Source organism: Antedon bifida, chromosome 4, assembly GCF_963402885.1.
Source record: "Antedon bifida chromosome 4, ecAntBifi1.1, whole genome shotgun sequence".
NCBI classification, from domain to species: Eukaryota; Metazoa; Echinodermata; class Crinoidea; order Comatulida; family Antedonidae; genus Antedon; species Antedon bifida.
Genome location: NC_136229.1, coordinates 2,947,234 through 2,961,970, shown reverse-complemented (window position 1 = coordinate 2,961,970; position 14,737 = coordinate 2,947,234). Strand labels below are relative to the sequence as shown.

The window sequence follows — 14,737 nt, the reverse complement described above, 5'->3', positions numbered from 1 at the left end:
AGAGCCAAAGTTGGATCGTCGTTATAAACATCATTAATTAAAAAAGATTCATGATCCAGTCGTCGAGTGTGAAGAGCAAATAATCTTATATTGATCTTACGTCAAATCGATAAGAAACCGAGATGAAATATACCCTGTTTGGGAAAAATAATGCAACGTAACAATTGGTTAGTGAGTCATGGCTCAATGAATTTCAATGACAATACTGGGTTGTCAGACTGTAAATAGAAAATCCCCTTTTATTATAAAGACCACAGTATTCTATTGTACATTTCTTCGGTGATCCTAATCCTTATTCCTAGAGTACCTCTCCAAATGCATATATGATTTAGTCGCAATTGAATGAACACTGCTTTAAAAACGAAACTTAAAAAACAAAACAATTGTTAATCAATATCATGGAGATATAAAATTAGAAAGCCCCCATTGCAGATTACAAATGCGGTTTACTTTTAAATGTTTACGCCCTGTTTTGTGTTTTTTACATCCTTCTCCATTTGCAAACATTAATTATTCTTTGCTGGTTTTATTTACAGCGTGACGTCATCATGACATCATTGTAAATGTTTTCGCATGGTCCCATAAAGGAATTCATTGATGGTCACACGAATACGTGCACACACCAACATTGACAATACAATAATACAGTAGTACAGTTACGTCACTAAAGTTGAGTGTTTGCGTATCGCAGTAAAGGCCAGGGTTCAAAAGAAATCCATTTATTGAAAAGGATTCCTCTATTCAAACCGGCTACCACGCCAACAATGGACAGGATATTCGGGAATATATTTCCAGTCGAAGATTACAATTCTCGAGTACACTTTTCCCCCTCGGCATAACTCAAAACCTCAAATATTTCGCCAGAAATTGTAATTGAAAAAAAGACAAAAACCTTTCGATGCTATCTCAAATCACGGAGGAAACTCAGGGCAATATGACAACAGGACACTGAGCTCGCCTTGCCAAGATAGGAACTCGTAACAGTCCTTTGATCTTATGTATGGCGGCGACAAATACCACCAATAGTACTGTATGTACATATTTTCCGCGGGGTCTAAGAGGCGACCTGGAACTGATCGTGTCGCAACCATAGATAAACACTTTTAACTCTGGAGCTCAGCATTCTGTTGTTAGATCCCTCCAATCAAGTGTTTCCTCACTTATAGTCTACCTCTTCCTCTTCTTCCAGTACCCTTCAGTGTCAAATTGGCCATCTCAAGACATTTGGGGAGTATAGAATGCTTCTTCCACGTCGCTGCTTCAATTGAGCTTTGGCGCACACAACCCTTGAATGTGCAGAGCTGAGGTTGCAGAAATCGCCATCTCTCGCTCTCTTTAAGTCTCGGCTCAAATCCCATCATTTCCCTATGTTTTAAATTATCTTTCTGACTTCTTTTGTCTTGTTTTATTCTTCATTTGGTCGTGGTATAAGTGCATATGGAGATGTCCTGTATATACGCTATATAAACGCAACAATCATCATTACAATATGCATACCGTAAAGTACACTAGTTTACAATTTCTAAACTGCTAGGTAAAAATATTTTTTAGAAATATACAAAATATTATATATTTTTGTCATTTTTATTTAAACTTTTTGTTGAAGAAAAGATTCATGAACAATATTGGTACAAATTAAAACAAAACAGATAAAACGATGTGCTGAAAATCCAGTAAAATTTGACAACTAGATAATTAGAAAGAATAACAATTGCATATATAACTTTTTACTTTGTATAGAATGACCGCACCTCATATCTAAAAAAAAAGTCGCATGCCAGAAAAATATACAAAACACGTAATATGATACTTTATATAATATTAATTTTACAGTAATAATATATTTATATACGAAACAGTACCATACTGAATACCCCATTTTATATAAGCATTACCACGCCCTTTTTATATTTAATAAGCATTACCACGCCCTTTTATATTTTAATATACTTGAAAATACAATCAGTTACAAATTAAAAAAAATCCTGAATGTGTTGCACAATAATACGATTATTATCAAAACATTTCTGCAAAAAAACTTACGTTAAATTAAAATAAATTTCAGACCAATTGAATGTAACAAACTATATATAATATATACTCTTAATGTGCGATTTTTATATGATCATGTATCTATTTATATAAATTAATAGTATTTTTATATAACAATTATAAATTCAAATTTAAATATAGTCAATGTTATGTTATTCATGATTCTTATATTTACAGTACTATATTTGAATAAAGAATTTAAAGCACAAACTTATTGTTCGCTAGTGCCCAAGTAGTATGTGTGTATGATCAGTGTGATGTATGCTGTATTAAGCTCTGTCTACACTATCAAACTTTATCTGACCAAAAAATGTGATATGCCCATATATAGACATGATGATGTCATATTACTACCATATGTGGCCATATCACTACTATATTTGGGTACATCACACTTTTTTGTTAAACTAGTTTGATAGTGTAGACAGAGTTTTAGTAATGTATCACATATTTAATAATATAATATACAAAATGTAATATTTGTAGTTATATAATACCATGTTGTGTAGCAGTATTACACTTATATCTAACATTATACTTTAATACAAAAAGGGTTATATATAAAAGTCATCTCAACTGGAACTCCAATTGATGTCTTCTGCTGGGTATGGTGATGGCTCTCCTGGTATACTATATTTTCTACACTACTTTAGCCTAATGTATTATAATTGAATTGTTATTATATGAATATAAAAACTTATTTTTTTCTCCTTGTAATAATTAAAAAACTATGATCAACGTTACCATATAAAAATGCCATAATAGTCACCCTCATCATCCTCATAATCAGCTTAAATTATATTAATTTATCTTTATATTATTATTATATATACTATGTTATTACCTTTATTATATCTTTATTATCTTCTATTAATCTAATATTCATCATTTATGGTTATTTTAGTGTGCTGTATATGATGGCCAGGAATAGTCACTTTCATCTCTATTCTATTTCATGGTATCGTATCATTATTATTATCATTATCAAAATCACCTCATTATTCATAATTATTTACTCACAGTATTAAAATTATATAAATAAAAAACATATTAGTTTTCATATTGATATGTAGTTTATTGATAGTAAACCAGTAATTGAAACTTATGTTTCAAGACGGTTTACAATTAATGAACTACATATCAATATACTAATCAAAACCAGAGGAAAATGTTTTCACTACTGTATATTAGTTTTCAGTACATGATAGAATTACGAAAATGAAATACATAAAACAATGGTCTCGTACAAAATGTTGAAAATGATACAGATATTATTGTTAGATATGAAGACAACAAATAAGAATACAATAATGGGGATGATAATATTAATAATAATAATTCTTGCATTTTAGCTTACAAATGTGTTGATTTTATACTATTATAACTATGAATATTAAAATAATTATCTTTGAATTGACCAACAATAAGTTATATATATATATTTCTCACTATGGTTATATTACAAAATGAAAAGCATGATGGGATAGAAAGCCCTGTTTTAACGTACTTTACCCACAATGCCCAGTATTATACTTTTATAATCAGAGAACATTTGTATGTCAGTAATTTACTTTTATAACATTTGAATTTATATGTCCATTGCTAGTAAAGTCTTATATTTATTTAAATCAAGTTTTTTAATTTTGTTTTCCCTGTGATTCCTTTGTTTTAAAATCGGTGCGATTTAATCGATGCCAAACGTACTGGTCTCCTCGACAGCAATGACTAACTTCTCTAACAACATGGCGTATGATGTATACGATGGTAGATCAAGACGATTAAAACATGTGTGAGCTCTGTGGAGAAACAATGCATTAGTTGATGATATTTTAAATATAAATGATAAAATATATTCATGATGATTGTTAAGCTCTGTCTACACTATCAAACTAGTTTGACAAAAAAGTGTGATGTGCCCAAATATGGTAGTGATATACCCAAATATGGTAGTGATATGACATCATCATGTTGTTCATATATGGGCACATCACATTTTTTTGTCACATAACGTTTGATAGTGTAGACAGAATCTCTTCATATAAAACAATATGAAATTTTCTATTCAAAGTTTATATTTTAACATTTATTTTCTTTATTACACAGGTTATTATTACAAATTAAAATAATTGTTTTAGTTTCGTTACAAAGTGTGACAGTTTAGTTACAGTTACTATGAAGTGCATCTATTTACTAATGTGACAGTATTACATTATTATATTAAGCTTTGTCTACACTATCAAACTAGTTTGACAAAAACGGTGTAATGTGCCCAAATATGGTAGTGATACAGTATGATCATGTCCATATATGGGCACATCACATTTTTTTGTCACATAAAGTTAAATAGTGTAGACAGGGCTTAAGATATAACAAAGAGAGCATTACCTTGGAAGACTGGTTGATTTCCCCCATTTTTCGATACAAAATTTCCTGGGTCCGTTGCTGCCACGTAGAGCGGCAAATCCTTCGTAAGGAATACTAGAAGTGCCGGTGACAAATTGAAGTAATCGTAATCGCCGTTCGTTGTCAAAGTATTCAACGGCTGCCCAGAACCAGCCAATCACATGATGATGATCTTGGTATCCTAAAATTTAAAAACAATATTACCGGTAATAATCTAAAGCTCTTAATGTGACAACAAAAATGTGATGTGCCCATATGGACATGATGATGTCATATCATTACCATATTTAGGTATATCACTACCATATTTGGGCACATCACACTTTTTGTCATACTAGTTTGATAGTGTTGACAGAGCTTAACATATCTAAATGAACATGCTTTAAGATATCTCACTACAAAAGGCTCTGACATGTAATGGATTTAAGTAACACTTTACAACCACATACAACAATCCTGTTGAGCAGTAACATCAAGTTTCAATAAACATTTATTTAAGATGGTCATTACAAACAATAAATAACAAACAATATGTTAACAATAAACAATAATCAACAATTAATATATAAGACCATCTTTGGGATCAAAATTAAAAGTAAAACTTGTCTCACAATGACCCCTAAAATAATAATAATAATTAAAAACAAAATAAAACGGTACAAATAAATATACATCCAAAGGCAAATTACTGAAAAAATGACAATGCTGTGGGTATCAGTGGCTGGATCTCAATAGAGATACAAAAAAAAAGCGAAAAGCTAAATCAAAACGATAAAGTAAAACAGCCAGAAAAATTAGCAGAGCTTTCGGGCAACACTAGCCCTTCATCAGTGCAAGTGAATAAATATACACATACAACGGATAAAATTTAATAAATTATACAATGTGCAACATAGTTAGTAGGTTTGGTAACAAGATAAATAAAGGGTTTTTATATGCTTTCTAAATGAATGTACAGTATATAGATGATTTATGGATTTCTTATGTTATAGGTATGATCTAATGAACGATTTGAAAATAACATTGAAACAGACTTTGGTAGTAAACCAGTAACATATTCAAACATAAAAGAAGTAACTTGAAGTGTATGAAGTTATAAACAAAGGTTCTGATGCAGCTTTAGATGGTTCAAAGTTTAATATTCGAACAACGCGTAATGTAAATTTGAAGGGTAATCAGCTGCCCATATAATATTGCAATATAGTAAATGTGGTAATATAAGCGAATTATACAAAGAAAGTAAAATGTGCTGAGGAAAAAAATATTTTATCTTGTTTATAACACCAATGCATTTAGACATTTTGTTTGAAATATGTTTCCGGTCCAATTTAAGTTTTCATTAATTAAAATTCCAAGAAATAAAATTTTGTTTTTTCGGTCCAGATTTTTACCATTTAGAACAACTTGTCTAATGTCTTTGTTACTTAATTTATGCCTGTTACGATAGGAGTGAAATATAATGAAATTTGTTTTTGAAGTATTAATCAACAGTTTAGTTATTTTTTTTTTTTTTATTCAGTATATTACACAGAGGCGCCTTACAAGATGGAATCACCTTAGCTTCAAGGCGGATCAAATTAACAAATAAAACATTTTAAAACAAAAAACTAACATAAACATCAATCAAATCTTCCAGAATTAACAAGAAATTGTTGTACATAATAAAACAATAAAGCATTTTCACAATTCGAAAGAAGATCGGAACCAAAAATAAAAATTTCACTTAAAAATTTAAACTTATACGTTAAAGAAAAATCCTTGGCTAAGATATCCTCAATAATTGAGTTAGCGTCTTTGTGTATTATAATTAGGGCAGTAACATAAGAAATGAAGCGGATTCTCAACATTAAAGCCACAAGTACAATTTGGATTGTCCCGAAGTCCATGGAAGAATAAATGCGAATTGAGAGAGCTGAAACCAAGTCGGATTCTAGTGTGAATTTGGTTAATCTTATTATCACCTGTATCATATTAAGAACGTTTTTTTGTTTTAAACAAATTGGTTTTCAGTAGCAATTTTTTAAACTCAACAAGAGATGAAGAATTTTTTATTTCATTATTTAACTCGTTCCAATTTGTTATAATAGATGGGACAAAAGATAAACGATGTGGTCTTACAAAATGGAATTATTATATTTCGGATGTTACGTTATGTTATAAACTTCAATATTGTCAGAAAAATTAAATAAGGAGTAAAGATACACTGGTGTTAACTTATGAATAATTTTTAAAAACAGTATTTAGTTAAGAAATTGTCTACGTTTTTTCAATGATAACCATTCTTGTCTTAATGCATTATGACTTGTATGTTTCCACGCACCAGTACATATTCTACCTGCAGCAATCTGGATCAACATTTTAGTAGAACAGAACCAATTTTCAATCTTATTTAATTCTAAATTAAAGGTATTTAGTAATAAATCAATATTTTTGTTTGAATAAAATAAAGTTGTATCATCGGCAAAGAAAACAATATTCAGTATATCACTAACAAAGGTTAGGTCATTTAGGTAAATAAGAAATAATAAGGGTCCAAGGACCGACCCCTGTGGTACACCACATGGAACGTTCTTTGCCGATGATTTACAGTTACCAATCTGTACATATTGTTTACGATTACTAAGACAACTAGTAAACCATTTTAATGAGACACCCCTAATGCCATAACTAAAAGTTTTGAAAGTAAAATATCATGATTAACAACATCAAAGGCTTTGGATAGATCAAGAAAAGTGCTTAACAAAAATTCTTTATTTTCAAATGCATTATTAATTGAATGTATAAGTTCAAGCATAGCGTGACAGGTAGAGTGTTTTTTACGAAAACCATATTGATGATTATTTAGGATGTTATGTTTAGTTAAATATGTATAAAGACGAGTATGCATTAATTTTTCTATTATTTTTTAGAGAATGGGGAAAACGGAAATCGGTCTATAATTGTTTAAAAGCAAATTTGCATTCCTCACATTCAATATCTATCCTTTTTTTTAAACAAACATTTCCTATTTCTACAAGTAGGAAAAATAAATTTGATAAAATAACATTTAGATAATTATTTATATGATTATGGTTATGAAATTTGATACGGTCAATATTAATATCTCCCATTATATTACAATATTTATTTTCACAATTTATTTTAGTTAGTAGGTCATTTATTATTGTAGAGAAGGTATCAATATTGGAATCCGGTGGTCTATAGATAACGCCAATAATAGAATTTTTCTTATTCTTATGAATGATTTCTATAAATAGTGAGTCACATATTTCTTTTGGCAATATTAAGTCATTTCTGATATTATAATTTATACGCTTTTTAACAAACAAGCCAACACCACCTCCTGTTTTATTGCCAATGCGATCACTAGATAATAATAATAAAAGTATAATTATGGAGAAATGGATGCATTTTGCTTTCATTCAACCAGGTCTCAGAAAGGCCGATTATGCTGAATTTTAAGTTAATAGAATGTACGAGTTCATTAAGTTTATCAAATTTGTTAGACACACTTCTGATGTTAAGATGTAATAGAGATAGGTGATTACTATCTTGTAATTTGCCAGTAAAATTATTAAATATATTAATATCATAATATTTGCAATTATCAAGCGTGGATGATATTAAGATGAGCTATTAACATGTTGGATTGTTGGTCGAAATTTGAGGTCGTTATCTATCAGAAGATTAAAATCAACATTATTTATTTCTGGAGGTATATGTGATGCATGTAATTATCAGAATAATCTATATCGTGGAATGGAAGTTGAGAAAAAGTTTTATACATCATATTAATTGTACAGTATCATAAATATAAATGTAATGAGGTGCATATAAATTTATAGTTGCGCATTTTTAAAACCGAAATGTCGAGAAAGATAAAATAATAGCTAATATTAAAGTTAAAATAATAAATATAATAATTTTAGTATTGACAATATATAATTTTAGTATTGACAATATATAATTTTAGTATTGACAATATATAATTTTAGTATTGACAATATATAATTTTAATAACAATTTGACAATATAATCTTGCATAATTCTTATACATTTCTATCTACCTAGCTTCTTAGTAGATTTAAAACACACATTTTCATCTTTCTTAATACTAGCTCCTAATTGTTTGTGATATAATAAAAATAATATTAATTTAAAATTAAAGAATAAGCATCAATTGTATCAATATCACCCTTAAATGTTTCTTTTGTTTTGATTTATTCAATATCGGCTCATTACAATTACAACAGAATACATAAAAATACAAAATGAAACAAAAGCCAGGATTGTCAAAAGCGAACCCAATCACTGTTTAAAGACTTTCCTTTAACAGAAATAAAATATAATATAGGCTAAATGACGGTAAAAAAAAAATCAATTAAAATTAAAATAGTAAAATAAAGAAAAAAAAAATATGGTTAAATAAATTAAAATCTAAGACGTTAAGTACAAAAAAAAAAAAAAAACAGCAGGGACCAGGGAAAATCAAATGGAATAGAGGCAAGGAGAGGAGAAATCAGGAATGGATATAGTGTTGGCGAAGACTAGTCACAAATTCGCGAAACCTGCCAAGGAGAGCAAGGTCTCTTCAATCTGAGGGAAGACCATTCCAAAGTTTACAGAATCTAGGAAAGAGTGAAGATTGAAAACAAACAGTTCGAGCAAAGGGTGGCCTGAATAGAAGATCAAATTTATGACGAGAAATAGAAGAAAAAAAGGAAGAAACATCGAGATCAATAAAAGTGTATAAACATTTTACAACAAAAATAATAGTTTGGAAATCAATCCGAGAAGTCAAAGAAGGAAGATGAAGGAGAGCTAATCTTTCGGCGTAAGTAGGACGTTCAAAGTGTTTACCCGGAAAAGAGTATCTTGTAAGAATGCGTTGAGGTTTTTCAAGGAGAGTAAGATGGGAAGCCAAATGTGGAAACCACACAGGAGCACCATATTCCAGAATCAGACGACACAAGGATTTGTAAAGAAGAAGAAGAGAATGAGAGTCATTGGTACCAACAGTACGACGGATAAATCCTAAAGTCCTGGAGGCAGAAGAGTGAACAGTTAAAATGTGGTCGTGCCAAGAAAGGGTACTATTAAGGGTAATACCAAGGTATTTATGGCTGTTAGTTAGAGATAGAGGGATATCATTAAGAGTATAAGGGTAGAGAGTGGGATTTCGAGAGCGAGAAACGTGCATAACCTTACATTTATTTATGTTAAGTGACATTTTATTAACGTTGGACCAAGAAAGAATTTTGTCAAGATCAGATTGTAGGATAAGGGAATCAGAGTTAGATTGAATATTCCTGAAGACTACAGTGTCATCAGCATATTGATTAGAGAATATTAGATTGAAGAGTAGAGGGAAGATCCGAAATAAAAATATTAAATAACAGAGGGCCTAGTAGAGATCCCTGTGGAACCCCAGATGTAACTTGGGCCCAATTGGAGAAAGAACCATTAAAAAGCATTCTCTGTGACCGATCAATTAAGTAAGAGGAAATCCAATTAAGTGTAGTGCCACAAAAACCATAGTTGTGAAGTTTTTGAAGAAGAAGAGTATGAGAAATCTTATCAAAGGCCTTGGACCAATCCAGAAATATAACATCAGTTTTAGGAGAATTACGTTTATCAAGATTAGAAGCTAGGTGATGGTAAAGTTGGAAGACTTGAGTAATAGTTGATCGTCTTGGCACGAAACCATGTTGGGCTTTAGGAATAAGACATAGATTAGTTAAGTGAGTGTTAATATGGGTAGAAAGAAGTCCTTCTAATAGTTTACAAGGAATAGAGCAAAGAGAAATAGGTCGATAGTTTTTAAGTGTTGCACAATTACCTGATTTGAAAACTGGTACAACATTAGCCCTTTTCCAACCAAGTGGAACTTGGCCAAGAGAAAGTGACAGATTATAGATGTTAGAGATATACGAAGAGATAACAGGACCAGCTAATTTAAGAAGTGAAGGAAAAATATTGTCTGGTCCAGGAGATTTATGTACGTTTAACTTAGAAATGGCTTCGGAGACATTAAGGGCAGAGACAGAAAAATCAGTAATAGGTGAAAAGCCGATATGTGAAGAGCAGGGATATAAAGGAGTGTCAAAAGCTTCACTGACAGGAGAAAAGTTTTCTTTGAAGGAAAGGTTGAAGTGATTAGAAACTAAGGTAGGGTCAGATGATAGGTTACCATTGATTAGAAAACTAGAGGAGTTTAAAGATTTACGTTTACACTTAACAAAGGACCAAAAGCGTTTTGGGTTAGAAGATGAGTCTTTGGCCAATTTCGGGATGTATGAGTAGTAATCAGTATTGCATTGATACTATACATTGTTACGAATCTGTTGATATTTCTCCCAGACGAGAGGACTATTAGATCTTTTAGCTTTTTGATATAACCTGTTCTTTTTCTTAATGAGTTGAATAGTATCAAGAGTAATCCAAGGAGAATTTTTTTTACGAGATCTAGATTTTTTGACAGGAACAATATCCTTTACTGCAGCAAACAGAAAGTCTTTAAAGTTTTCCCATGTACTATTTATATCATTGGGATCGTAGCCAAGATTCCAAGACAAGGAGTCTTCCAGAAGATGTAGAAAAGATATATCACTTGAAGGTGGTCTATATACACATCCTATTAACATGTTACCAACAGGTAAACATATTTCAGTCCATACTATCTCGAGACGCTCAATTTCAAATTCATATTTTCTAATAACTTTAAGATTAGAATTAGTAGCAATTAAAACACCACCCCATGTCTATTACGGTCTTTTCTGAAAATATTGTATTCGGATAAAATCTCACAGTCAGTTATAGTATTGTCAAGTCAGGATTCAGAAATACATAAAATGTCAGATTTAATATCTTCAATTACAGCCTGAAGCTCAAAGCGTTTATTAACTATACTTCTGGCGTTTAGGTACATGCAGGACAAATTCTTCGATGTTGTTGAGAGTCACCGGATGAAACAGTGGAGACATCTAACGCTTCACTTAAGGATGATACGTCAAGTTCTGGCAGAAAAGAAAATGTACAACGAGGGCAAATCCATTGACTTATAACATTCAGCTTGTTGATATGCAACTCGTAGTTTTTGTTGCTAATTCGTCCACACTTAATGTGACAATCTTTAGACCAGGTAGAGCAATCAACAGATCTATGATTGAGTCCTGGATTAGGATTAATGTCACCATCCTATGCAAGTAGTATAGCATTAAATGTAGCTGTATGATTACTGTAATAAGAGCATGGAGCTCCAAACTTAATGTGTTGATATTGTTTAATCACTTGTATGGTTTCCCATTTATGAAAAGTTTACCATTTTTAAATGATGGGCATTTTCCCTCACTAACGCTTTAGCCATAATGTCTTTCAGTTCATATTTCTTTCGAACATCCACTGCCGGCAGATCTTCCATGACGTAAAAAGTATCTACCTTATTTTTTCTAGCCATACGAAGTACAGCAGATCTCTGCGGCCTATATATAAATTTAACAATGATATGTCTCGGTTTAGTATCACGGCCTTCGTTTTTTATTTTGCCTGTTCTGTGAGCATTTTCTATTGATATGTTGTTTAGTTTAAGTTTATCTTCTAACAGTCCTTGCACAAGCCGAAGTGGGTCCTCTCCTGTTTTTTCATCAATACCACCGAATCTGAGATTGTAGCTTCTGGAATGTCGTTCTATTCGCAGTAATTCAGCTTCCATGTTAACTATCTTTTCCTCCTTGGATTTGAGGTCAGTTTTAATCTGTTCAACGTAGCTAGTTTACTTGTTTCAGCTTTCATTTTTGGATTTGCTGTAAAATTCCAAAGATTCTTCGATGATTGCTTGCTTTTTTTCTAACTTATCCATTCGATTTAATAGAGCATGTTGACCTTGTTTAAGCGAGTCTATACCATCGTCGATTTTGTTTTGTTTGTTAATGTCCAATGCGAAACAACGTAACTCAGCACGTGAGAAATTTAGTGACGTATCAACAGCTGTTTTCTTATCCATTCGATTTAATAGAGCATGTTGACCTTGTTTAAGCGAGTCTTACCATCGTCGATTTTGTTTTGTTTGTTAATGTCCAATGCGAAACAACATAACTCAGCACGTGAGGAATTTAGTGACGTATCAACAGCTGTTTCTTTACCGGGACATAAATAATAAATCATAAATACTTATAGCATTTTTGGTCTAAACAATTGGTTTCTCTTTGTCCACCTATCAAATAGGGATCCTTTCTAGGAATATATTTTAATCTTAGTTGTTAATTATTTGTTAATTTAGTGTTTACTGAAAACACTTACCTCCCCTATATTCAGTATTCTTGCGCCAGTCAACAGTGTCAATTTCAGCTGTGCCAGCGATCACCAATTCCAACTCATGTGCATCAAATACTGATATAAGCTTAGAGTCAACCACCTGTATGCAAATGATTAATTAATATGCAAACTGTCTTCTAATCAAACTCTTTAACGACAATAAACATTTTTTTCCTTAGAACGCCTTCAGTGTTTAAGATAATTAATATGGTTGTTATTTGTAACATTACATTCATAACTTTCTAGTTGTTTGTTCATTAAGAACCTAGTTCACCTATTACTCTGATGTTCATGGAAAAATGCTTTATAAATACCGCTTTATATTTGTTTACAATAAAACACATTAAACTTACTTCATAGAAACCTCGTACCAGTGTTTCTGTTTGTTCTGAAACACCTCGTTCTATCCTCCACTTAACTATGCGCTCAATGTACTCTTTCTTGTTTTTTTCAGTTACTGGGATATTTTTACCGTTAGTTTTTAATTCTCTTTCAACAACCTGTAAAAATAAATGCAGTTGTTGAGTGGTTCCATTCGGCACTGACCTTTCTTCGAGTTTTCCCATGATCAAATTTAAACCCCATCTTGTCTGCCATACTAAAGACATCTGAACTGGTCGAACCTACAACCTCTCTGTTACAGGATGAGTGCCTTAACCACTGGACCGAAAAGGATGGTATAAAAGCCATTCGAAATGGAATGGAGGTTCAGTGAAACATTTACCATGTGTGTATTTTAAAGAACCCAGAGCATCTTTTGGAAGAGTAAGAGGTTACCACAGTGTTCTAGTCTATTTTAAGGGGTTGCCCAGGAATCCAGGGTCGTAGACACCAAGTAATTTTTGCCAATTTAGTGGCAGAAAAGACATTTAGTATGAAAATTAAGGGTGTTGCCTGGGCAACTAGGGCAATACCCCTGGGTCCGCCCCTGCATTTCAGCCTCAATGAGTGCAGTTTGGTGGCATATGTCAGACAATAGACCCTTATAGAAGATGAAATCATTGAATAAATCATCTAAACCTGTATGCAATTCATAACAGGTAGACTGTACGGTTAGTCCCCCACATTTCCATTTCTAATATTTAAATTCAAATAAGCCTTTTATAAATTACCTGGCCAAAAACTTCTTCGTCAGCGGTAAAGGTCAAATCGTCTAATGCTCCTGTTATATCATTGTCCTTCATCCACAACAGACTCTGATGGAATCCGCTATCTAATGATTCTAGATCACTCAAGGTACATTGTTGCCGTAACAATGCCTTGTAGAACGGACGTGTAAAGAACGCGTCTAAGAGATAGTGATGAATTATTGAAAGACCAATCACTCGTCCACAGAATCGGAACCTAAATATTTGTGAATAAGAAAATAATTATTGGAAATTATTGTCAGAAATGTTCTAAGGGGCCAACAGACAGGTATGTTCTAAGGGGCAATTAGACAGATATGTTCTAAGGGACCAATAGACAGAAATGTTCTAAGGGACCAATAAACAGAAATGTTCTAAAGGACCAATAGACATATATTTTGTTCAGATGAAGTCTTGTTATTATACTTACCATTCCATATGATTGTCCACGAAAGCAGACATGGGACTAATTTGGACTGTGTACGTATCATTGGCTGAATATTCAAATAATCCATAGTAAGGATTAAAAAGCTGCCTTGAAAGTAAGAAAAAGAATTCCCTTGATGGTCCGCCGTAGTCAAGACTGAAATAAAATCAATTTTAACCATCATTTAATACATTATTCAGGAAGGGATTCAAGGGGGGGGGGGGAGCCGGCCTGAGCCCCCTCTAAATTTCACAAATTGTAATGCAAAAGATAGCACATCAAATTAAGTTCAACACTTCATTTCAGTACTTTTAGGCCCTGGGCCTCCTATTTTAAAATCCTGGATCCGCCACTGGTATTCACTTTTCCTATCAATTTTAAGTGACAATCAACTGACTGACTGTGGCAAAAAAAT

General features: G+C 31.9%; 1 protein-coding gene across 1 annotated transcript in view; it reads right to left on the bottom strand.

Moving 5' to 3' along the window:
- Positions 1-1,591: 1,591 nt before the first annotated feature.
- Positions 1,592-14,737, bottom strand: part of LOC144840017 (E3 ubiquitin-protein ligase HECW2-like) — a 43,169-nt gene continuing 30,023 nt past the window's right edge. Inside the window, exons 21-26 of the mRNA XM_078695633.1 lie at positions 14,326-14,478; positions 13,881-14,112; positions 13,122-13,268; positions 12,754-12,868; positions 4,438-4,636; positions 1,592-3,848 (exon numbers count right to left, since the gene is read on the bottom strand). Coding sequence (XP_078551759.1) covers positions 3,737-3,848; positions 4,438-4,636; positions 12,754-12,868; positions 13,122-13,268; positions 13,881-14,112; positions 14,326-14,478 — 958 coding nt within the window. The 3' untranslated portion in view covers positions 1,592-3,736. The remainder of the gene's footprint in view (positions 3,849-4,437; positions 4,637-12,753; positions 12,869-13,121; positions 13,269-13,880; positions 14,113-14,325; positions 14,479-14,737) is intronic.